This window comes from Gouania willdenowi, chromosome 6 (assembly GCF_900634775.1).
Source record: "Gouania willdenowi chromosome 6, fGouWil2.1, whole genome shotgun sequence".
Lineage (NCBI taxonomy): Eukaryota > Metazoa > Chordata > Actinopteri > Blenniiformes > Gobiesocidae > Gouania > Gouania willdenowi.
This window is the reverse complement of record NC_041049.1, coordinates 23,095,269-23,120,654: the sequence shown is the minus strand read 5'-3', so window position 1 is coordinate 23,120,654 and position 25,386 is coordinate 23,095,269. Positions and strand designations below refer to the sequence as shown.

Genomic DNA, 25,386 nt, shown 5'->3' with positions numbered 1-25,386 from the left:
TGGGAGAATAATTCAACAGTACCAAACTGAAGGAAAACTCAACCTCCGGTACCAAACCGAAGGAAAACACAACAGTACCAAACTGAAGGAAAACTCAACCTCCGGTACCAAACCGAAGGAAAACACATAAACTCAACCTCGGTACCAAACCGAGGGAAAATTTCGCACAACTGTCAGGACTTTTATTGGGCACCTCTAAGATTGAACGGAGCACGCAACCTCTAATAACCCTCACTCTAAGGGAACATAGAAATTTGTTCAGAACGGTATTCGGTTACCAAGCATGTATCAAATCAGGTGGACCGCTATTCCCCAAAGAGCGCTTTCCCTAGCAAGGTTTATCCTTTTTCTGCACATTAAACCAGGACTTCTTGTTTGAAAAGTAATTGCCTATGTACTCATAGCAACTAATGGGACATTTTTTTTTTCTCAGGAAAAATTTGGTACCCCCCCCTGCTGTCGAGTGGCTTTGGGCCGGCAAGACAGTCCGACGCGGTAAGGGGGAGGCGCGCAAATGAAAACAATGAATGTTGAACTAGGCTGTCTGTCGCAAGCAGCTTCAAAAAGGGTAAGGTACAGATTGTTTACGAGGGTATCGGTCAAAAAATGTCAAAATTTAAACTTGGTTGAGGCTGCAGTCCTCAATCTCTGTCTCAATTTTCCTGAAATTGAGTAAAAACAAAAGAGAAAAAGAAGAATCGTTCAGAAATAACAAAGGAGAAAAACGTGTGAGCTCAAAAAAATCATGGCCAATAAAAATTAAAACTTCAGCTCCAAAAGCTGAGGCAACAGAGGGCTCTTTCTTCAGCGGATGTAACCATATCTTGCATTGTGGGGGGCCTCCCATCAACAAGAAAATAATAATTTCTTCCCCTTTGTTTGTTCTTTTCTCATAAAGGCAAAAGCAGTGTAAATAAATGAGCAAAGATAAATGATGGGCACACATGGTCTCATGTGGCAAACAGAAGGGTTCTGGTGGTCCTGTGTTTCTCATAGTTATGAATGTGGGTGTGTGACTGTATGTCTGGTCTGTCTGCGTGTGAGAGAATAAATGAAAACAAAATAATCTAGTCCACAGTCAGAAGATAGAGGGGTTAGTATTGTGCGAAGGAGAAGCTTGTTGGCTATTTGCTAGTTGTCCCCCTCCATGCCAACGTTCAAGGCTAAAGTGATTTAGCACTACCACCAAAGGCTGTGGTGGACTTCTTGTGGCTTGGTATCCTTGTGGCTTTTGAAACAGTGTCTTTTTTGGTGAAGATTTCCAGCAGACATGTGATCAGTCTGCAGTTGCTGCCCATCATTCAGGCAGTAGTCGTGGCGTTTAACTCGCAACTCATTGGTGGGGGAGTGTCCACTCCGACGCCCACAGGTTCTCAGTCTTTGATGATGGGGCAGGATGTGTTAATCCCAGCATTGGCATGCGGCCCATTCATAGACGATGAAGAGTTGACTTGGGACTGAGCGAGTTATTTCAGCATTGCTTTGCTGAATGGGAGTTGAGTCCTTGAGTCCTGAAAGGTCACCGACCTTTGATTGTCCTTTTCCTTCTGATGCTTGGTCCTTTGAATGATGTTGACATTTCATTAGCGTAAGAGTTGAAGGTGATTTCATTCTTTCATTGAAGATGTTGTTTCTTCAGGGGGGCAACCACAAAGCCAACAATAGAATAATAATAAAAAAATGATAATGATGATAACAGTAATATTAAAATAAAATAAAATGAAATACTGTATTCATCTGTGTGTGTGTGTGTTTGAGTGTGTGTTGCTCATATTCATTTTAGAGTGAACCCATCAAACATGAAATCAAAATAAAATTTAAAATTAAAATTAAAATAGTGTCTGTGTGTAATGGCACTATTCTGTAGGCGGGGGAGAAGTGAGAAATCACAATGTTGTGTCACAAGTGTGTAGTGCATTAAACTGGCCAGTGAGGGGCGCCACCTCTCTCTCTTGTGTGTGTGTACGTCTTTTCCCTCCCTCTCTGTGCGTGGGTTTGGCTGTGCGTGTGCGCCCGTGCGCGTGCTTCCCTCTCTCTTTCCTTTGAGTGTGTGTGTGTCCTCGTTCTGAGAGGAAAGAAAGAAAAAAAAAAAAAAAAACCAGAAACACAGCAGCCCGTGTGTGTTTGTTTGGCTCTCTCTCTCTTGTGCGTGCGCGTGCCTGTGCGTGTGCGTGCGCGCGCTTCCCCCTCTCTCTTGTGTGTGTGTGTGTGTGTGTGTGTGTGTGTGTGTGTGTGTGTGTGTGACTCTGCGAGAGAAAAAACCAAGGCGCACAGAAGCCAAAAAGCTGACACTCGTCCAAATGAAAGCATTAAAGCCAAGCCAAAGGGAGAAATCTGATTCCACGTTTAAACAAAATAAAAACAAAGATAAAAAAAAGGAAAACTCGCCGAAAGCATGATCTGAGTTCACATCATACCAAGATTGTATATGCGTATGCATATATTATTTGTTTATTGGATTCTTCATCTGTTTGATTCACAGAAACACAATTTAGGTTAGGTTCTTGGTTTTAATCTATTTTGCTTTCGGTACAGAGGTGAACTCAGATCATGGCACCGCTGGGATGTTTTGGAAACTTTGGTTGCCCGTCTATCTATGGTCAGGACCTCACAGGCTGTCTGTGGGTGTCCGAACAAAACCAAAGTAAATAATGACCAGCCGTATTTTATGCCTAAACAAAATATCCGAGCCCGAAGAAAAACAGAGGGAACCTACAGCATTAAAAAACAAAGAACCTCAACCATTTGAGCCTTTCTCATGGCACAGTTCACTGCATCAAAACACAGAACAGCTGAGGATCAAAATCAAAGCTCAAAGCTGAAAATCAATACAATGCTTGACTGGTTCCAAAAAAATCAACACAGAGCGAATATATATGTAAATGAAAATTTATATATATATATATGTTTATAAAGGCAGCTTTACCTTAGTCCGAATTGGTGTTTGAGGTTCAACCGATGGTTCGTGCTCCAGTCTCTGTCCGAGGGCGGACCACCGCGGGCCAGCCCCGGGGCTTCAAGATTGTCGACTCAGTGCTGGTCCACGGTCGACGCCCCACAGAGCAGAAGATGGATCCTGTTCGTGACGCCAATTGTTACGGCTGAATTTACGGTTGACCTCATTTGGAGACATGATTCATTGCTCTGGTTGAATGATGGAGTCCAGGAGAAGCATTGATGATTTTATATAAAAAAAGTTTATTCTAAACTAAGAAAAAAGTTACAAGATGGAACAAAGTTAGCGTCCGTCCAGGCGGACGTCCGAAGGAAGTGCCGCGCCCTCTAACAGTTTCAGCTTAAGGTTTTATACAGATAAGAAAAGGTCCCAACAGTGAGAGACAAAAGGGAGGGAGTCAGATGCCCATAGTGGAAATGTTGGAGGATGATGAAGATGTTATGAGAAGGTTCGGCTCCAGTCTTTATCTGTCTTGATAAGTGTGTGCGTCAGTGTATATCTGCATGTGAGCAGAGACTCTGTCCTTGGCTCTGTGCACTGAGTACGCTCTGTACTGTTTAATCATGATTCAGCTGTTCAAAAGTGTAAAGAGTAATGGAGTCTTCATGTATTAAAACATGACAAATTGTACACATGAACATAGATTTGACGATATGATGATGAATATAATAATTGACCATAACACAGGTTTAAATTTATAACATTTTCATAAATGTTATTTTCCTCCTACAGGAATTTTTTAATACATTGAAAGTGCTTAAATCAAACCAGGTTGAGCAATGTTAGAATTTATTATTGTTATTTATTGTTTTAAACTTTATTTAAATTTTGTAAAGACCTTTGTGGATAAGTAAAAACCTTCACATGCCCCAAAGTGCACTTTGGGGCATGTGCGTGGTAGTAAAACATTAATCATATTCTTGATGATTGGAGGTTCTGGGTGGAGGCTGTGTGGGAGTTGATGAGCAAGGACCATCTCCCAGGCATCCACCAGATGAACTTTCATTCCTTTGAACAACGCTCTCAGAGCCTTGTCACCCTGTAGTGAGAACCAATATAACACATGTTATAACAAGTTACCACCAAGCCAAGACATTACTGAAACATTTCACTCCAAGTGAAAAGTAAGAAAATACTCTTGATTAAACACAGAACAAACAATTTCAGATGACCTAAAAGGGAGTAAAAATTAAAATAAAACAAAAAAGCTAAATGATGGCTATCCAAAAGGAGGGAAAATACCTAAAACAAATGCATTGAGGATTACTTACCACACCCCCAAATCAAAGATATAACTTAAATGAATGTTTATTGTTGTTACAGTACTGTATGTGATAACCCTCAAACATCAGTGATGTTCAGAAGCTATCACAGGCAGACACAGAAAATGACACCTCAGAAACTGAGCATTTTACCAAAAGATAGAAACACAACAGAAATATAAGTTTTTCAAAGCTGGATATGTAGCAAAGGGTTATAGACAAAGAGGAAACCTTTTCTCCAACAGCAAACATCACATCTCTGTGAGCCTTGATGCAGATATAAGTTCAGAAAAACCTTCAAATGCATGAAATTTATCCTAAAACAGCATACATGCATGTTCCAATCGAGGAAATAATTTACATAGAACAACCCGAGGGGTATAAAGAACAAACAGAAGCAGGAGAAAAGTCTGTGTACAAATTAAAGACATCCCTGTAGTTTGAAACAATCAGGAATAAATTGGTACAAACTTCAAACAACTTTCAAAGAAACCCAGCTGACCATTGTGTGTACAGAATACAAATAATATGTCATCATTTGGGAGGATGACTTGATAATTGCTGCTCCCAACGTTGATATTTTTAACGATTTCAAAGAAGCAATAAGAACAAAATTCAACTCAATTTTTTACCAAATCTTTTTGAGCAACAGGATCAGGATCACTCTTCTCCTCAGGCCAGCTGTGTTCATCTTAGAGCGACACAGGTCTGATGTGTGCTGGGTCCTGTCTCCAATAGCTCTATTTTTAGGAACAACCAGAAAAAGTCAGGGCCCTATGGAGTTAATGCAGCTTCTTTAATTCCTGTGGTGACAGGTAACGCAGGTAAAATTGTGAAATTAAAGAAAAGCAAAAAGCTTTATAGAGATAAAAATTTGACTCCTATAACATGTCATCCAAAAAGTCCACCAGTGTCTCCAGTAAAGTTTTTAAAATTAGCTCTTCTTAATGTTAGATCTCTTGTTAACAAGTCACTAATAATTAATGATTTTATTTTGACACATCACTTGGACTTTTTATTTCTTAATGAAACATGGTTGAATGACGGTATCAGTAATACTATTCTCAATGAAAGTGCACCACAAGACTTTATTTATTTAAATAAGTGTCGTACTTGCAGGAAAGGTGGTGGAGTTGCTGCCATTTTTAAATCAATATTTCAGTGCAAAGAAATAATATTTGGGGATTTTATCTCCTTTGAATATATGTCATTCTTACTGAAGGGTGATTCAAGAGTTCTGTTTTTAGTCGTTTATAGACCCCCAAAATATTCTGGAGAATTCATGGATGAGTTTGCTGAACTGCTGTCAGTTGTATGCACTGAATACAACTTTTTTAATAATAACAGGTGACTTAAATATTCATGTAGACAATAACATGGACAATACTGCCAAAGAACTGTATGCTTTAATGGATACTTTTGGTCTTACACAACATGTGACTGGTCTGACACACACTCAAGGTCACACTTTGGATCTGGTTATCTCTAAAGGTGTTGACATCTCTGCTGTTGATGTAAGAGACTTAGCTCTATCTGATCATTTCTGTGTCTTTTTTGACCTAGAGACTGTAACATCTGTTCCCCCTAGTTATGTGTGTTTAAAGAAAAGGTACATAAATGAGAACACAAGTGCACAGTTTATGGAAGCCATAGCAATGACACCAACATTGAGTGCTGAGACAGTTGATGATCTTCTGGATGAGTATAATAGAAAAGTCTGTAATGTCATAGATGTGGTGGCTCCAATCAAAACTAAGAGAAAACCAAACACACAGAAAACACCTTGGAGGAGGACTGAGATAATGCAGAATTTGAAATCTGACTGTAGAAGAGCTGAGCGTAAATGGAGATCAACAAAACTCCAAATTCATCTAGAACTGTACAAAATAAGTCTGCGAAAATTCAATGATGGCTTGTTCAAAGCAAGGCAGCAATACTTTTCTGAAATTATTGCCAAAAATGTCAACAACTCTCGCACGTTGTTTTCTGTAATTGAAAAGCTCACAACCCCCCAGATCAGATAGCCCCTGAATTACTGTCAGCTGGAAAATGCAATGAATTTGCTGTATATTTCAATGAAAAAATACAATCAATAAGGTCAAACATCAGAACAAACCAGCAAAATCACAAAAAGCTTGAACAGCTTCAACCACTGAGGGATGAGTCAACTACAATGTTAGAGTTTATTACAGTGAACCCAAAAACAATAGAGGAGACTGTTCAACAGCTGAATCCATCAACGTGTTGCCTTGACACAATACCCTCAAACTTCTTTAAAACTGTTGTAAAGTCACTTGTCACTGATTTGTGTCAGATAATTAACTGCTCATTCCAATCAGGCACCGTACCAAAATCCCTGAAAGTAGCTGCTGTGAAACCTCTGTTAAAAAAGAGAACACTGGATGCCTCTATACTGGCTAACTATAGACCAATCAGCAACCTTCCATTCATGGCCAAGATCATTGAGAAGGTGGTCTTCAACCAACTGAGTCAATTCTTAACATTCAACAAAATATTTGATAAATTTCAGTCAGGTTTTCGTTCTCATCACAGCACTGAAACTGCTCTTATCAAAGTGATCAATGACATAAGGTTGAACACTGATTCAGGAAAAGTATCTGTTCTCATTCTGTTGGATCTAAGTGCTGCATTTGACACTGTAGATCGTACAATTTTGTTGCACAGATTGCAAACATGGGTTGGACTAAATGGAAAAGTAATGCAATGGTTTAAGTCATACTTGAAGGAGCGAAGCTATTTTGTAAGCATTGGAAACTTTGAATCTGACAGATTACCAATGTCCTGTGGGGTTCCTCAGGGATCTGTTCTTGGACCTCTTCTGTTTAGCCTTTATATGCTTCCTTTAGGACAAATTTTACAGAACTGTAAGGTTGATTATCGGAGCTACGCAGATGACACACAACTATATCTATCACTGAACCCAGATGACCATGGTCCCATTGAGGTGTTGTGTGACTGTTTAAAAAAAATAAACTGCTGGATGAGTGAAAACTTCCTTCAACTAAACCATGACAAGACGGAGGTGATTGTCTTTGGTAACAAGGAAAAGAGGACTGCTATCAGCAATTATCTTGAGTCTCGATCTTTAAAAGCTAAAGACCAAGTCAAAAACCTTGGTGTTCTGATTGACTCAGATCTTACATTCAGCAGTCAGATCAAATCTATCACAAAAACAGCCTTCTACCACCTAAAGAACATCTCCAGAGTGAAAGGTTTAATGGCTCAGAAAGATCAGGAGAAACTGGTCCATGCTTTTATATCCAGCAGACTGGACTATTGTAATGGTCTTCTGACAGGAATCCCCCAAAAGAGCATCAAACAGCTACAGCTCGGGTCTTAACCAGAACAAAGAGGTCAGAGCACATTACTCCAGTTTTAAAGTCTTTACACTGGCTCCCAGTCAGCCTCAGAATAGACTTTAAAGTTCTGCTGCTGGTGTATAAATCTGTGAATGGGTTTGGTCCAGAATACATCAGTGACATGTTAGTCAGGTATGAACCCAGCAGGTCTCTCAGATCTATGGACACAGGTCAGATAGTGGAGCCCAGAGCTCACAGTAAACATGGTGATGCTGCTTTTAGTTGTTATGCTGCAAAGAAGTGGAACAAACTGCCAGCAGAGCTGAAGTCAGCATCCAATGTGAACATTTTTAAATCAAAGTTAAAGGCACTTTTTTTCTCTACTGCATATGATTGAGAGAGATTTTTTGTCATGTTGTTGATGTAATGATGATTTTACTGATGATTTTAATTGATTTTACTGATGATTTTAAATGTTCTTATTGATTTTAAACAATTGAATGTTTTATCATGTGAAGCACATTGAGTTGCCTTGAGTGTGAAATGCGCTATACAAATAAATTTGCCTTCCCCTGCCTTGCCTAACAATAAATCAAAAGAAATACATGCTGAACATATTGGAAGAATTACGAGATGATCTATTGCAGTCCTATGTCTTCCCCATGTAAGCAAAAACTTGACTACAATGAAACTGCACCAGACCGAACATCAGTTGAATAGTGATCACATTTTCCCAGACATTCGCTAGTGAATGCAAAACATGTTTTGAAATACCTGAAAGGTACGTGTCTATAAATTAACGTAAAAGAAAAACAATGAAGACTTGAGCCTGATAGCCTACAGTGATTTTTTTTTTTACTTGACTGCACATGCTGTCAAAGGTCAACACTACAAGAAGTGCAATCTTTTTTTAGACAGCAATGCATTTTAATTTTCATTTTTTTGTTATTGCAATTTATTTAATTGCATAATTGTGACCATCTCCAGCCCTCCCTAAGGAAGGGTAAGAAACACAAGAAAAGGGAGAATATAAAAAGAGAGGGCAGTGTTACACCTAGGTGAGGGGGTGGGGGGGAGGTGGAGGGGGAAGAGAGCAGGGAGGAGCAATTCAAGGAAGAGAAATGGAAGGGTGGGAAAGAATTGATTACTGTAAAGTGAGATGTGAAGTTGTAGGCGTGAGGCTTAACTATAATGGTGGTGGCTGTGGGCAGAGGGAAGGAGTGAGTGGAAATACCTGAAACATGTATTTGGGATCAATGTGTCTCAAGTTAAGCCCACTACAAGTTTTATCCCACAGTCCAAGGCATGCTAGTGCATCGTAGACCGATGTATGTGCAAAAAACTGCCACTGTAAACCCAAGCACTGCCCCGGACTCAAGGACGCAGCCAGAATAGCAAAAAGAGCGGGGCCCAGCAAGCCCGGGCGACCCCCCACTGGCTGAGCAGCCCCCCAGACACCCCCAAGACACCAAGCCGAGAGGCAGCCACCGCCCCCCACATACACACCCGAGAAAGCACAGAGAAGCCGAGGAGCCAGCGCACTCCGCCACCGCCCCAACCCCCAACCCCAAGGCCCCCCACCGACATACACCCCACCACCCCCACCCCCGCACCCAATCCCCCGAGGGGAGGGCCCAGGGGGCCCCCCACCCGAGATCCCAGCAGAGAGGCCAAGGCCCACGCCTAGCAGACGGCCAGAGCCGCAACAAACGGGCAGCCGGCGGGCACCCGCCAGTGGGCCCAGAGCCAACAGGGACCAAACCCCAGGCCAGAAGGACCTGGTATAGAAGCAGCACGCCCAGGGACAACGACCACACCCCCGGGCCGCCCAGGGCAACGAGGGGACGCTGGAAGCTGCACCGCCAGCCCCCAGGCGCACCGACCCAGCCCCCCAGAGCGCCGCAGGTCACCATTTTTTGACATAACCAGCGCAATGCGCCTCAGTTACTGCTAAAGCCCCCCCGCCGCCCCACCCACCCCCAGGGGCCTAGCCAGACCGCCACATCGGCATGCGGCACGCGCAAACCAGAGGCGGTACTTTGGGAACCGCCCAAGCAGGGGCCACCCCACGCCGCACCCACTGGTATGCAAGAGCGCGGCCCGCACCACCCACCCTGGAAGACCCCCGCCAGGACCGACCAAGCCAGCCGGCCAAGCCCGCCGGCCCCCAAGAGCACCCCCCCGGGACCGGGAACCCCCAAGGGCGAGACCCCGGGTGAAGCCCCCCAGGGAGCACCCCCCCCAGCCTATACCACAAACCGGCCACAGTCAAGCAGGACCGCACAGCCCCAGATGGCGCAAGGACAGCAGCCCAGGCCCCGCCGCCCACTGGACACAAGGCAATGCCACCTACCGGCGCGCGAGCGACTGGCGGCCACCACTGCAGGAAGGAGGCACCCCAACGGCATCCACCCATTGCGGAACAGCAGTCCCCAACTAAGGGCACCCCAGATCCACTGATCGCAGGACAGACCTACCAGGCAGCCGACGGCAACCACAACCACCGGAACAGCTAGCGCCACCCCCCAGCAAACAGCATCATCTCGAAGCGCCAAGCAATCCCGCCCCAACACTGATACAGACGCCAGCAACCCCCAGCGCGCCCACCCCCCACACCGGCGGGACAGGCCGCCCCGGGCCCGCACACACCGAGGACAGCCCCCAAGGTGACCAGGAGACGAGACATGGACCAAGCCACGGCCATAGGGAAGAGGCACCCCCACTCCCCGCCGGGCCGACACTGCCCGGAGAGACCCCAGCCTACAGTGATTCTGATTGGGCATCCTCACTTGAGGACAGATGAACCAATGGGTTATTGCTTTGCCTCAGCCAAACACATGGTCCTGCCATTTATTGAAAATCCAAAAAACAATCCACGCTGGCTCTTTTTCAGTGTTGGGAGTAAAAGTAATGTATTACTTTTTGCTGTAAAACAGTAATGTAACGCATTACTAATAAAATTTTGCTAATATTATGCTCGTTACAAATCTCAGTAATGCGCGTTACAACGCATTTTAACCTGAGATGTGAAAAACAGCACCAGTAACTTGAAGAAACACCTTGATCAGTGCCACACTAACACCAAGTTGACACAGAGAGAGGCAGGCGCGGCGAAGAGAAAGAGTGCAGATGACGAAAGTGCGGAAAAGAGTCAGACAAAGCAGCAGAAATTAAGTTTCTCTCGGTCTGCCGTGCTACTTGAACCAAGAGAAGTGAGGAGACTGGTGGCAGAGTATGTGGTGGAGGATATACAGCCTCTGTCAACCGTGGAATCGCCGGCTTTTAAAAAGCTTGTCAGCAAAATGGTCACGTTATCTCGTGACTGGTTTGTATTGAGCGCTCATATAAGATAGTGTTACAATTTTACTTGGTCACCATGTTAGCAGCAGTAAAAAACAGTGCACTAAAAAAGCCAACAGATATTGTAAATTAACATGCAACATTTAAATGTAACCAATATTTGTGTTTCTGAAGATCATTGTTACTTATTGCGCCATGAGCCTGTGACTATTATATTAAGTTGTTAGTAGGCTACACAGCCATTATGCTATACCACATTACCCTCAAATGGATATATAATCAGCTGCAATAAACTATGTTTTAGCATTTTGGAATGCTAGTCATACTTCTGCGGTTATTTTGGTGACAATACTGAGACAGTAATTTTGTAATGTAACTAATTACTTTTAAATGGCGGTAACTGCTAATATGTAATGTATTACATTTCAAAAGTAACTTGCCCAACACTGCTCTTTACACTTTTGAGGCTGAATACATCGATTTAACAACGACGAGAGAAGAAAGAATATAGTTTAATCAACTGTTAAATGTCTTTGACAACAAGAGCTTCAGGTGTACAAAACTCCATGATGATAACCAGGAGGCTATTGCATTGTGTAGGAAACCTGTAAGCAGAAAGAGATCAAAACACATTGATGTGACACAATCATTTTATATTATATTTATAAATATTTTGCTATTATAATTTGACAATCATGAGCTAAGGGCTTTCTTTTAAGAGTGACATTTGTAGAAGTTTAGTATTGTGAACACATATCAAACGTCAACACTGAGCTGAATGTCAAACAGACGTAAACTAACACTTCCAGACACCCAAGTGTAGCATTTATGTCGTAATATGTGGTGTAAGTTTAATTACCAGTCGTAATTTTTTTGTAGACGTTTAGTAGTATTGGACTAGGGTTTCAGGAGATAGATTCAACTCAAGGAGGGAATGGACAATAAATAAGGCAATATTGGACAGTGGTTTAGTTCATAATATATATTGACAATATTTACACACCCAGAAAACCAACAATTACACACAATATTTACAGCTGCAGTATTTTAAGTGCACTTTTAATGAGTATGGTGCCGTTGTGGTTCCACTGCCAATGCTTGGAACTTTCCACGAGTTCGTCAAAGCAGCCGGTGGTATCTCACCACCAGAAGAGAGTTTCTACAGTCTCAAAGTAGTCCATGAGAGCCAACAGCTTTTAGTTCGCTCCTAATACGCTTCCACATGTCCGAAAGCAGCGTGAATGAGGGGGGAAGAACAAGGCTCCAACAGCCTCCTACCAGATCACTTGAGTTGTGGACTGGATCCTTCAGTTCCGGGCAGTAATCTTTTAAGCTCACCATCAGTTAGTACCCATACCAGGGAAACCTGGCCAATTCCTTTTCAAACCTCAAGCGCAGCAGGATTAAATGGCTCCTATCCCTGAGGTGGGTGAAGTCTGTTGCAGTAGCTTCGTGTTCATCCCCTCACTCTCTGACAGGGAACAAACACGGCTGCTTACAATAGGTGACAGAGCTAAGTGATTGGCTGAACGTATTCTCGTGAGAGTAACGTGGAGTGGAGGAAGAGACGTCACGCATAAAAAAAACGAGTTTTAGCAACGGAGAATCCCCTTCAAAACCACCCAACTGAACTTAAAGCTTAAATACTTTACACAACTTGTTTATTATTATATTTCATAAATATAATTCTGTATAAGTATAAATAACACTGTCAATCCTATATAAATATGTTGATCAATATATATATATCAGGGCTACACAATCACCTGGTTTTCATTCACCAGCACAAAGTATAAGACAAAGCAGTAACAGATTAAAAAAAAAAAAATTAGCTTTACCTTTCCCAATTGGATTTGAAAAGCAACTGAAGGTCCGAAGTCCAGTCTCCGTCCAGCAACAGTCCAACGAGTCGGGCCAGAACCCTCCGCCATAAATGGCTAGCTTTCGGGAGGATGGTTTAATCTAGGCGTGTCCGCCTTTCGTCCCGATCCCGGTGGAAATTCATGGGAAGGAAAATGGAACCTCTTTGTTACGCCAATTGTCACGGCAGATTTTCAGTTCTTCTTGTTTTAGACCAAATATTTACATTCCGTGATGATGAAATCCAGATGGAAGCAATGTACAAGTAACAAAAGTTTATTAAAACAAAATAAATCAAAACAAGTGAGCACAATGGACTTCTCTGAGCAGAGAGGTACGAAAGCTTGTGCCAATAATCTAAAAACATACTATGTCATTTATAATGTTGGAGGGAGGAGAGGAGAAAAAAAGAAGAAAGAGTGAGGAGGATGAAAAGTGAGGATGGCAAGGGATGAGGATGGGCTATCTTGTCTGTGTGTGTGTATGTGTGTGTGTGTGTGTGTGTGTGTGCATGTGTGTGTGTGTGTGTGTGTGTGTGTGTGTGTGTGTGCGCGCTTGAGGCGTCTTTCTATCTTAACTATTTTGGCTATGTATGTGTACAACCTTGGAGTCCGGTACCAAACTGGAACAGTATCTCCATGTATGGGTGTGCTATCTATGTGACTCACCAGGCAGAGAGACATGGGACAGGTCATCAGGAGAACATAGGAGAAAAACTTACAATTTGATAATACACAAGCACACAACCTTAATGAATCACTACACATTAGGACACAATTGTAAAAACAATGGAGAATCCCTATAAAGACCTTCTTGAATAAGTAAAAACCTTCACAGATTGTTCTCACTGTGCATTTTGGGGCATGTGTATGATAGTAAAACATTAATCATATTCTTGATGATTGGAGGTTCTGGGTGGATCTTGTGTGGGAGTTGATGAGCAAGGACCATCTCCCAGGCATCCACCAGATGAACATTCATACCTTTGAACAACGCTCTCAGAACCTTGTCATGCTTTAGTGAGAACCATTCACTCATGGTTAATGCATCAAATAATGTTCTCAGTTCTTGGGGGGTTCCAGTTTTTATCACCACTATAGTGTCAGGAGCTCTTGCTAACAATCTCCTTACTGCACTGCGAATGCTCATCAGCCGCCGGATGTAGATTTTTAGAGGAAAACTGGTGAAGTGTATCCAGACACCAATAAGTACAACAGTTGAAGCTCCTCCACTGACACTATCAAGTTCGTTGGCAATGTAACACAAATCTTGGATCGGTACATTCAGAAATCGAATAGGTGGACCGTGGCACCGGTATGTCACCAGGATGTTGTTTTTTCTGTCCTCTGCCTTAAATGGACCACATCGCGCCAAATTCTGGCGGTTAATTATCTTGGTGTCTAAAATAAATACAAGAAAATATTTAACAGTAGACCAAGTATTACAAGGGTTTTAGGAGATGCACTTACTTGGTAGAGCTTTATTGAGGTAATCAAAAAACTGCCTGATGGTGGAGTCTCCATACATGTGAACCACCTTTCCTTTCAGACATTGAATTATGGCTGCAGTGTCAAACTGCTGAACTTCAGTAATGCCAAGAGATTTCCACACACCCTTATAATAGAATCCTGAGGCTGCAGTCTTCACATTGTTACTCCTCAGCATTACTGGGCCTAGTACAAATTAGATATTGTTGAACAGGCATTAATGGAGAAAACCTGTATTATTCAGTTTTAGGCCATTGTTAATTAGAAGCAGATATCTAACAGCAGTCACATTTTCAAGGGCAAATCTATTTTTTCATTATTTTACACAATAAAGTGAGCTACATTTTTAAAGTTGCACTTAGTTGTGAATAAAGATACGAGACTTATGGAAGTCAGGACATAGTGCTGCCTATTTATGTTGATGATCAATAGATCCCTTTAATAACTCAAAAGGGCAGGTTTGTCAGATAAAGAAGCATGCCTGTGTATCCTTAACCTTTATCTAAAAAATATTATGAAAAAACAATATTTTCTTGAATTTAAGGACAGGCCTTGGTTACATTCATGAAATTAATATTTTTGAAGATTATATATGTGTATATGTATATACAGTATTCTTGGAATAAAAAGGAAATGATAACCTAAAGAAGAATCAGCCAAGAAAGCAATCTGGCAAACAGGTGAGTACACAAATAATTTTGAACATCATACTAATACCAAAAAGTCAAAAGTCAGATATTAGAGACATTGTTTACAGACTATTTGTTGGACATTGTGCTGAGGACACACAAGTTGCTTGTACGAATTGTAACTGAGAAGAACTTTATCTGTTTGACACGGGCAGAGACTGCATTGTTTCTTTTGGTGTCAGGCTGATGTTTGTCATCTTGTTGTGGACCTGGAAGTTTAGTTTAATCCCAGCCTTCTTCCTGGCTGTGTGAATAGGAACCAGCAACCTGGGATTTGCTACCCTTACCCGAATGTGAGGAATCACCAGGGTCCCTCCAACATCAGTCAGAAAGAGATGCTGTCTATGAATTTTGCAACCCAGATTACAAATGCAGCTACAACACCAACATCCATACATCATATAATACCTCCATCTTGGTGGTATTGTATGATATCTGGTTTTGGAGCATCACCTTCAACATTTGTGTCGTGGTGTATGGTTGAGAGTGCCAAGACAGCTTTGTTTGGCTTTGACACATAGATGACGGTGGTAACCTGATTCCTTAATCCAATGGATTTCTTGGTTGTTTGCAGCTCTCATGACATCAGGAATGTATGGCTTATTAGAGCAAACAGTCCAAAATATGTCAGTCCATCTTCAGCCAGTTCAACAGAAGTAAAAAAATGATCTGCTGTGATATTCCGACCACTACGTCTCCATGGTGCCACCAGTTCCTGCACTACTCAAACTCCCTGTCCAACGTCACGTGCTTTGCCGGGCTGCCTGCCTAGATACAAATCAGCTTTCAGTGTTTCAGTAGGTAGCTTGTATCAGTGTCACACCACCACCATATCTTGATGCCATAGTTGGGAGGCTTAGACAAAATGTACTGTAGAAATCCACACCCCCACAAAAAGCCACACAAAGATCCGTCAAGGTATAAAGTATATAGTACTCTACAATGGTATAATGCACTTCAGTGTCTGAGTAGCTGTGTAGTGTGCACGTCTACCATTGTTAGCCAACGTCTACCATTGTTACCATTGATAGCCAACATTCACTCCGAAATAACATAACACAAACACAAAGATCAACAAAATATTTGGTTAGGGTCCAATCAGACAATTACATTGTCTGTTTAACAGAGTTAAACAGACATGTTTCCTGAGGGGCAAATTTTACTAGACAAAAAAAAAAATTGTGTGATGTACATGCTGTGAATGTTAGAAAACTGATGGGATCCAACTGGAGCAATTGAATCAGAGAGGTGCTTCTCAACTTTAATAAAAAGCTTTCCTTAGCAATACAAGATCACCTCAATGCTCTGGCTATGTTCTCAACAGAGAGAAAGAAACTACATCAGACAATCCTGTTATCAACACCAGAGGCATTGAGAAATTTGTCACTCAGAAAGACAGACAAGCAAAGTTCCTGTACAAACAAGAAAAGTCATTTATCCACTCACTCATATTATACAATTATCTTAGAAATACAAACGTACCCTTCTTTTCCTTACTCACTCACAAACTGTTGATTTGTATAGATTCAGCTGATTAAACCCTTTGATTGTTGTATTTGTTGCCATTCCTTTTTAAAGCATGCATGGAGCATTATACAATTGAGATAAACTATCACTGTTAAATTGTAGTTTTCTTCTGACTGTTAAAATGAATTCCTATACTGGACTAGGGAGAGAAATGGCGTCTGCCACTTCCCAAGCAAAGATTGTGATAAACGAATCATGAGAATGTGCACACTGGTGCGCTAACTCTGAACCTGGCGCATGGACACTTTGGAGACGTGGGAAAATGACGATGCCAATGGTTAATTTGAAGCAATTAATATTAATCTTATACATTTAATGTGCTCACATATCAGAGTTATAGATCCACATAATCATACCCAAGCCTCCTCTGTTATTTATGTAAAAAGTGAGACATCAGGTCATGTATTTAAATGCTCATATTAGGGTTCTGAGTGAAAACGAATGCTTGAACTGGTCCGTAGTCTTGTTTCCGGCAGCTGAGCTGAGCAGCAGCAAAATTCATAGCTGAGCAGGTAGCAAAAATTATTTACTAAACAGGAACTACTACTTCTGAGAAATATACAATACTTCATTTCACACCAAAGTCTGTCATTTAACATCTGATTCTGGCACTGAGGTAATCATCTACTCCTTTTTTTATTGTTGGCTCAACTGGAAAGCTAAGAAAGCTACACGTAGCAAGCTAACTAGGAGAAGAATGGCTCTTTTTCCAACAGACTACAGCAGCCTACTACAAAAGATTACTGAACTGGAGACTACAGTGCGAGGAATACAAGTAAACATAGAGGTAAATAGACTCTGTGGATATGGGAATGAAACGAATGTGCTGCTGTTTCAAAAGAGCGGAGAGGATAAAGCTAACTCGCTACCAGCCGGGGCAGACAAAGCCATCAGAGCTAAGGAGGATCCTGTTCCCGTCGTTAGGCCAACAGGTTCCTGAATCACTGTCGGAGCTAAGCCTAAGAGAAAGTCATGTCCCCCTTCAAAGGCTAACAGGTCGAGCAAAGCGTCCTGATATCAGTAATGAAACGGACTGGCCTGCACTTCCTTCCCAGACTGCAGCCTAGACTTTAATTCCCTTGTTTGCTCAGACACAGATGTGGACATCTGTTAAAGGCAGAAGTATCACCAAATCACAAACCCAGTTTTATGTAGAACTAGACAATCGATTTGCCCCACTGCCTAATGACAAAGGATCCTGCTCTAATGAGGGCAATACACAACCTTCTGGAACTGAGGACTGAAAGCGCTTCAGGAAAACAAAAGCTACATGGTAAGCCAAAGCTTCAACCTCACACACTGATAGTGGGAGACGTTTCTGTTAAAGATGCTCAGAAGACATCCAGCAGCAATGTGAAAGTAAATGCTTAACTAATGACAGTATCAGACATGGCTGACAAAATCTTGCATATTGAGGTGGATGTTGTGATTCATTTTGGATTAAATGATTTAGCCAAGGAGGAGTCCGAGGTGTTGAAGCAGAAGTTCACCCATCTGTTAAAAACTGTGAGCTGTTTGCAGCTTAAAGTGTTAATCAGTGGCCCGATACCTCGAGTCCGCAAAGGAGATCTAAAATTTTTAAGGATTTACTCTCTGAATACATTTTTGTCTTTGGCTTGTGGGGCCTCAGGATCTCGTCACAGTAATTCTGTGCATTAAAAATGCCATCTTTAAAATGCACCTTTGTTTGTTGTCAATAACATACACCTGCCCATACCATAACTCCACCGTGGCGATCCACAACGTGGACCACTCACCGACACACACAAACTGTCTGCCATCTGCCCTGAACAGTGAAATCGGGATTCTCTCCAACGTGCCAGATGCTATCGAATGTGAGCATTTGCCCACTCAAGTCGGTAACGACGACAAACTGCAGTCAGGTCGAGACCCCAATGAGGATGACAAGCAAGCAGATGAGCTTCCCTGAGGCGGTTTCTGACACTTAGTGCAGAAATTATTTGGTTATTCAAACCGATTGTTGCAGCAGCTGTCCAGGTAGGTGGTCTCAGACGATCATGGAGGTGAACATGCTGGATGTGGAGGTCTTGGGCTAATGTGGTTAGTGGTGGTCGGTGGTTGTGAGGCCAGTTGGATGTACTGCCAAATTCTCTGAAACGCCTTTGGGGATGGCTTATGGTAGAGAAATAAACATTTAATTCACGGGCAACAGCTCTGGTGGACATTCCTGCTGTCAGCATGCCAACTGAACGCTCCCTCAGAACTTATGACATTTGTGGCATTCTGCTGTGTGATTAAACTGAACATTTTTAGAGTGGCCTTATATTATGGCCAACCTATGGCACAACTGTGCAATAATCATGCTGTCTAATCAGCATCTTGATATACCACACCTGTGAGGTGGGATGGATTATCTCTGCAAAGGAGAAGTGCTCACTAACACAGATTTAAACAGATTTGTGAACAATATTTGTGAGAAATAGGTATTTTGTGTATATAGAAAATGTTTAAGATCTTTGAGTTCAGCTCATAAAAAATGGAAGCAAAAACAAAAGTGTTACGTTTAAATTTTTGTCCAGTGTATTTTACTTCAGTCACACTGCTATCAGTCCTGATAAAGACAAAGGACAACATGTACCATTGGAGAACAATACAACAAGGAAAAAACATGGCGTCGATGTGCTTCCATCAAGAAATCAAAATTGCCAAAAGAAAGAAATCAACCCACCCCCCACATCTCAAGACCCATTTGCTTCACCCCAAAATTCACCTACTTCCACCTAATTCAGTTTCTCTCCTACCCCTGCCTTCTTGGATTGAGCTGGTACTTGCTAGCACAAGATTGACACCCCATCCTTTACGTCACCATGATTCCATCTTCTCTCCCCGAAAAAAAACAATCAGCACCACCCACCCCTCCTTGACAATACCAGGCCCAGGAACCGTCTTCTCCTCAGGCTGATAAGAGCATGATCCAAACAGCCAGCTGTGTTCAGCTTTGAGCGACATATCTCTGATGTGTGCTGGTTCCGGACTGCAAGATATATTTTTGTAGGAACAACCAGAAAAAGTCAGGGCCTTACAGAGTTAATGCAGCTTCTTTAATTCCTGTGGTGACAGGTAACAGGTAAAATTGTTCAATTGAAGAGAAACAAAAAGCTTAATAGAGAAAATGATTTGATTACTATAACATTTCATATAAAGTGTCCACCAGTGTCTCCAGTAAAGCTCTTCTTAACGTTAGATCTCTTGTTAACAAATTACTAAAAATTATATTATTTTGACACATCACTTGGACTTTTTACTTTTTAATAAAATGTGGTTAAATGATGGTATCAGCAGTGTTGGGACTAACGCGTTATTAAGTAATGCTTTACAGTAATTATGATACTTTTGTGGTAACGAGTACTGTAATAATTACTTTGTCAAAATCATTAACGCATTTATCATTACTGTGATTTGAACAGGCTAGTTACTTGTTGCTTCACGTGTATAATTCAGTGTAGCAGCACTAAGGTGTCTGCAGGCAAATCCCCTCCATCTGACAGGTACACGCACCCCAGGTCTGCTCCAGCTGTCTTCAATTTAAACATTATTTTTTTAATAAATGTTCATGTGAAAGGGTTTTTTCATTAGAATGAGTTGGACGCCACTGCTGCTTTGCTTCACGTCGCTGCTTTGCTTGCCTGCACCATTTACCTGTGGAACCGTGTGTGAGCCTTCCCGTGATTCGTTTCCTGGCTGGGATGGCCTACCGGATAGTCCCGATCCCCCCGACTCGCCGCAAGGCCTTGACTCACCTCTTAAAGCAGTAACCAATCATCTTATGGTTAATCTCTCAACCGCTGCCTCTCGGATTATTTTACGGTACCTCGGTACGGTCAGACTAACGAACCCGGAACTCAACCTTACTGTTTACTTGATTAATTTCTCCACGACTGTGTCCTGTATTTCACCAACACGGAGTGGTTTAAAAATGTGAACTATAAAACCATCTCTCTCTACATTTGTTCCCGTCACACAACAGAAAATGTCAATCGCCGTTAATGCTTGTCAGATGCACTGTATGTCCAAAGTATATTTCGTTTCTGTAGTGATGAGGAAAGCTGTTGATTCCATACTAGGTATCAGAAATTTTGACTGGTTATTGACGAGCTGTTACCTGTCTTTCTTTGATACACTGTGATGGACGAAGATCCAACAGCCAGAATAGGAGTTTTCATGTTAATTTTGCTGAAAGATACAAAATATAAATATTTCAATTGGCAATCAAATTATTACAAAACCACAAAACTTAGGAACAGCATTCTATAGCAGCTGTGAAACTGTTATTAGGTGCTTTTCATACATAAAAATGCAACTCAAAGTGCTTTACAGGGTTAAACGGTAATGCTGCATGCAACACAATGGCTGCTCTGTAAAACTCCTTTAGATGGTTTTAATATATGTGACATGCCACAAAAAAAGTAGCAACAAGTCGGCCTCAGCCAAGCTAAGAAATCACTCAAAAACCTTTATTAAAATTAGGATTTCTTTTTTTTTGCATAGGGAAACTAGTGTACCCTTGCAATAACAGCCACACAAAGTAATGCAGCTTTTGTTACTATCCCCCACCTGCCTGCTCAGGTAGGTGAGAAAAACTTAGACCTGATTCTTCACTGAGCTACTTTGGAGACTGCTAATATTCAAATTGACATAACTTCATTAAATATTCTTTGATTCCCACAGGTACAGTATAACATTATTGGAAGCTTAACCACCCTTTCAAAACACCCCATGGCCGACTTGTTAATAGTTTTTCTCGTGGTGCCCCACGTGTACACATTCATGTTAAAATTAACTCTTTGGTTCAAAGCCAAAGCAGTTGAAATTGGTTTCCTTGAAAGCTAAGTGGTATCAAATAAAGATATGTGAATTGCCAAGGCATAATAAACAGGTTGAACTCACTCTTGGAAAAGCCGTTTCTCTTCCTTTTGGAGGTTTAGTACAAACACCCCATACTTGTGACTGATTCTGTTAGTACAATTAAGTTTTGTCTTTTTAGGCTTCAGGCAGAACCATGGTTCACCTGTGCGAACATCAGTGAAGTCGCACACAGGACGCTTTGAAGGACGCAGGCAAATGTTGCACTCGGTTGTTTCGCTAACCGAGCCTGAGCGAAAAATGCTTCTGTAATTGATCCTGTCAGGTTCTTCACTGTTCAGCCTTTGCAGCACTGTGACAGCCTCACTGGGATGAACCAGAGTCACCTGATAATACAGAGATTCAGAGGTTTTATTTTTTGTTCAACTAATATTTCTTAAAATATAATTCTTATATATAAACTTCATTCTTGAATGTACTGCTTTATGGACAAGCTGCAACCTGAAGTTACGTGATGGGATAGGTCATTGATGCTAGGCTATTAGGCTTATTTAGGATGAATTGAATGTGCTATGTGCTAAGATCCTAAAAGAAAACAACATGGTGTCAGAGTGAACATCAAGAATGACACACTTTACCCTACCACTGAACTTAAGTCTGCAATGAAATTGCATGGAGAACTGGAGAACATGCGTAACGCGTTTGAGCTAGGCAGTTGACTGCGGCTACAATAGCGGCATATGAAGACTTCTTTAAAGGAACCTGGATTGTGAATGAATACATTAGGCAATAGTTCAGTTTGAGTGTGTGTATTAACAGAAATATTTATTTGGAGTGTGTTCTCAATCTGCCTTGTCTGTGTGATGTTAAGTGTTTTTTGCACTTTATTTTGATAGGCACGGAATGTGGTTCTAGATCCTGCAGAGTGTTTTCTCACTTCCTTTTGATTGTGAGTGTGACTGTTTCCATCTGAGCGGGAGGAACTTCATTTACCATGTTTCAGTGATGTTCTGATGACGTTGCCAGAACTAAGCTCTAAATAAAAACTACTTCATTGAAAGAATGAACGTGCAACAGGTTATGGGCACAGGCACAGCATGGGAGGCCAATGGTAAAATGGTAAATGGACTAGATTTATATAGAGCTTTATCACCACATTGAAGCAGTCTCAAAGCGCTTTACATATTAGCTCATTCACCCAATCACTCTCACATTCACACACCAGTGGGACAGGACTGCCATGCAAGGCGCTAGTCGACCACTGGGAGCAACTTAGGGTTCAGTGTCTTGCCCAAGGACACTTCGACACATAGTCAGGTACTGGGATCGAACCCCCAACCTCTCGTTCAGAGGACGACCCTCTACGCCTGGCAATGGCACAGACTGAATCTCTTTTTTTTTTTTTCTTTCTTTTTTATTGCTCTTTGTGCTCAAGCAGAAATATTCACAATGCATGTCACATGGTCTACAATACACGATCTCTTTCATCCTTACTGACCGCCAGAGGCGGTGCTTAAAGCACTGGATGTTCCATCTTGCACATGCGCAGGTCGAGTAATTATATCAACAAAGATGGGTGATCCGGAGAGTCCATATCTACCGGTGTCGTCAGGTGATCTGTTCCTTCTATATTCTCACGATTGCTGATAACGATAGCAGGTCGGTTGTTTGCTATTCACAGCTTGTCGTTTGTAGCTTTGTAACCGTAAGGTTGTCGCCTCGAGTCTTCTCGTCCTTTAGAAGCTGCAACTCGCTGTTTTCCCTTTAAGTGGGGCTGAGACACCACAGTCTGCGGCAGGTGAGTGCACTGCTTCGACTTAGTGACCAGTTTACCAGGGGCTGCCTGAGGTGGTGAGTATCGTACACTTTATTGTCATCGGTGATTTGCCATGGTGATTTGCCGAGGTGAATGTCATGGCTGCATTCACCTCGGCACTGCTCTCTCTCTCTCTCCCGCTAACGGCAGTGTGCACTCTGCGGTTTTGTCAGATGTTGCGCCAGTTAGATTCACTGGAGCAGTTTGATCACTCCAGGCCAGTGTACTCGCTGGCCTCTGAGTGAAGTTCCTTCATTGAAGCCACTGCAGCTCGGCAGTTATCAATATAACTATTATAATATAATTATTATTGATATATAATTAATATACTGTAATTATCAATATGATTATTATTTATATAATACTAATTTGTGTAATTATTATTCATATATAATAATAATACAAATTAATAATATTAATTAATAGTAATGAAAAAGAATTGGAGAAGAATGGACTGCCATTTGTGTGTCTCCTGCATGCCACCCTTCAGGCAGAGAACGGTCATATTCAGTGTCCTGCTTGCCTGGGCATTGGCCACCTAAGAGAGGGGGTGTCCGGTAATCCATGAATGAACTGCAGTTTTATGCCTCATGCACTGCAACTCTCCAGGTTGGCTGAGGCTGTGGGCAAAATAGACTTGCCCTCTGAAGATAGAGCCACCGGCGTGCTACGCGTCCTCCAAGGCAAGGAAGGTTGATGCTCTGGCTAACAAGGTAGATGCTCAGCACCGAGTTTGTGCAGATTAAGGCCATCTTGCTTAACCTACAAAGCCCGGTGCGCTAGTCTTCGCAGCTAACCCTGTCGCAGGTCCATCTCCCACCTTCAGGAGGAGGATGCACTGTCCACGGCAGCATCACGAACTCCGACAGTTCCTTCGTTTTATGTTTATGAAAAAGGTTTATCAGTACAGGGTTCTGCCATTTGGGCTATCCCTGGCCCCTCAAATATTTACCCGGTGTGTGGCAGCAGCTCTGTCACCGTTACAGGCCAGCGGAGTTTCAATACTCCCCTATCTGGACGACTGGCGAGTCATCTCCCCGACTAAGGAGCAGGTGTTGAGGGACACTGCTGCTCTCATCAGTCACGTGGGCAATCTAGGCTCTAAGGTAAATTATGCCAGGAGCAACCCAGTCAGGTTGTGAGGTACTTGGGGCTTGTGCTGGATTCCTCAGCAATGCGGGCCTCCCTCTCTCCACAGCAAGTCACCGCCATCCTAAGCCTTCTACGGTGTTTCTAGCATGGCACCCTCTTGCAGTATGGCCTGGTCCTGCGACTCATGGGGATGTAGGCCTCAGCATCCATGGTCATAAAACAGGGGCTTCAAACACTGCGCCCGTTTCAGGTATGGATGAACAGCCTGCATTTAGACCGCAGCCACCACTGGCACAAGGTGGTCAGGGTGTCTGCCCAGTGTCTCCTTACCCTCCGACCCTGGAGGAGGGAATACTTAATGTCGGGTGTACCCATGGGGAGGGTACAAATGAGAAGGATGCTTCTCTTATGGGTTGGGGTGCTGTGTGGCAGTCCAGGACTGTCAGGGGCCTGTGGAGTGCCCAGCAGAAGCAGCAGCACAAATGTGTTGGAACTTCAGGCTGTATTCCTGGCTCTCAGGCACTTTCTCCCTATTCTGAAAGATCGGCATGTTCTCGTCCGGTCAGACAATACCTCAGCTATGTATCAACCACCAGGGTGGCACCAGTTCTCTGACATGTCTGCAGGTGGCACACCAGCTTCTCACGTGGGCTTACCCCAACTTCCTGAGCCTCCGAGCAATGCATGTTCCTGGTCTCGGGAACACCGCCGCGAATCTGCTCTCCCGTCAGAAGCCTCCATCCGGAGAGTGGGGACTTCACCCAGAGGTGGTAGCTGTGCTATGGACCACATTTGGCAGAGCAGCAGTGGACCTCTTTGCTTCAGAGGCAACAACTCACTGCCCTCTCTGTTTTTTTCTGGAAAAAGAGACCAGCCCCCCCGGGTGCATGCCTGCCCGGACGGCCTACTTCTTGCATTTTCTCCACTCCCCCTCATACCAGCAACGTTTCACAGGGCCCAGCAGGGTGGTCTCTGTCTGCTTCTGGTTGCCCCATGCTGCCAGGAAGACCATGGTTCCCGCTGTTGCTCAAACTCCTGCGGGGGACACCGTGGTGTCTTCCAGAGAGGAAAGATCCCCTGTCTCAGGTCAACGGACGCATATGGCACCGGAGTCCGGGTCGTCTGAAGCTGTTCTTGGGGCCCCTATAGTTGTGGACCCACTTTTGGCGTCCTGCGAGGGGGCAGTACCCCACACAATTTAAAACTGTTAAACACCATCCACCAGAGTGCTTTACGCTAACAGGTGGAAGCTA

At 42.7% G+C, this 25,386-nt stretch overlaps 1 protein-coding gene across 4 annotated transcripts in view; it reads right to left on the bottom strand.

The window, feature by feature from the left end:
* Positions 1-3,350: 3,350 nt before the first annotated feature.
* The window catches only part of LOC114464804 (NXPE family member 3-like), a 32,679-nt gene continuing 10,643 nt past the window's right edge, over positions 3,351-25,386 (bottom strand). For 2 of the 4 annotated variants that reach the window (XM_028449379.1, XM_028449378.1), the window contains 5 exons: positions 21,310-21,611; positions 20,525-20,595; positions 14,168-14,371; positions 12,677-14,098; positions 11,806-12,309 (listed from right to left, as the gene is read on the bottom strand). In XM_028449379.1, coding sequence (XP_028305180.1) covers positions 13,530-14,098; positions 14,168-14,371; positions 20,525-20,595; positions 21,310-21,611 — 1,146 coding nt within the window. In that variant the 3' untranslated portion in view covers positions 11,806-12,309; positions 12,677-13,529. Of the gene's footprint in view, positions 4,959-11,805; positions 12,310-12,676; positions 14,099-14,167; positions 14,372-20,524; positions 20,596-21,309; positions 21,612-25,386 lie in introns of those variants that run through there. The other 2 variants (XM_028449381.1, XM_028449380.1) reach the window with 2 other exon arrangements.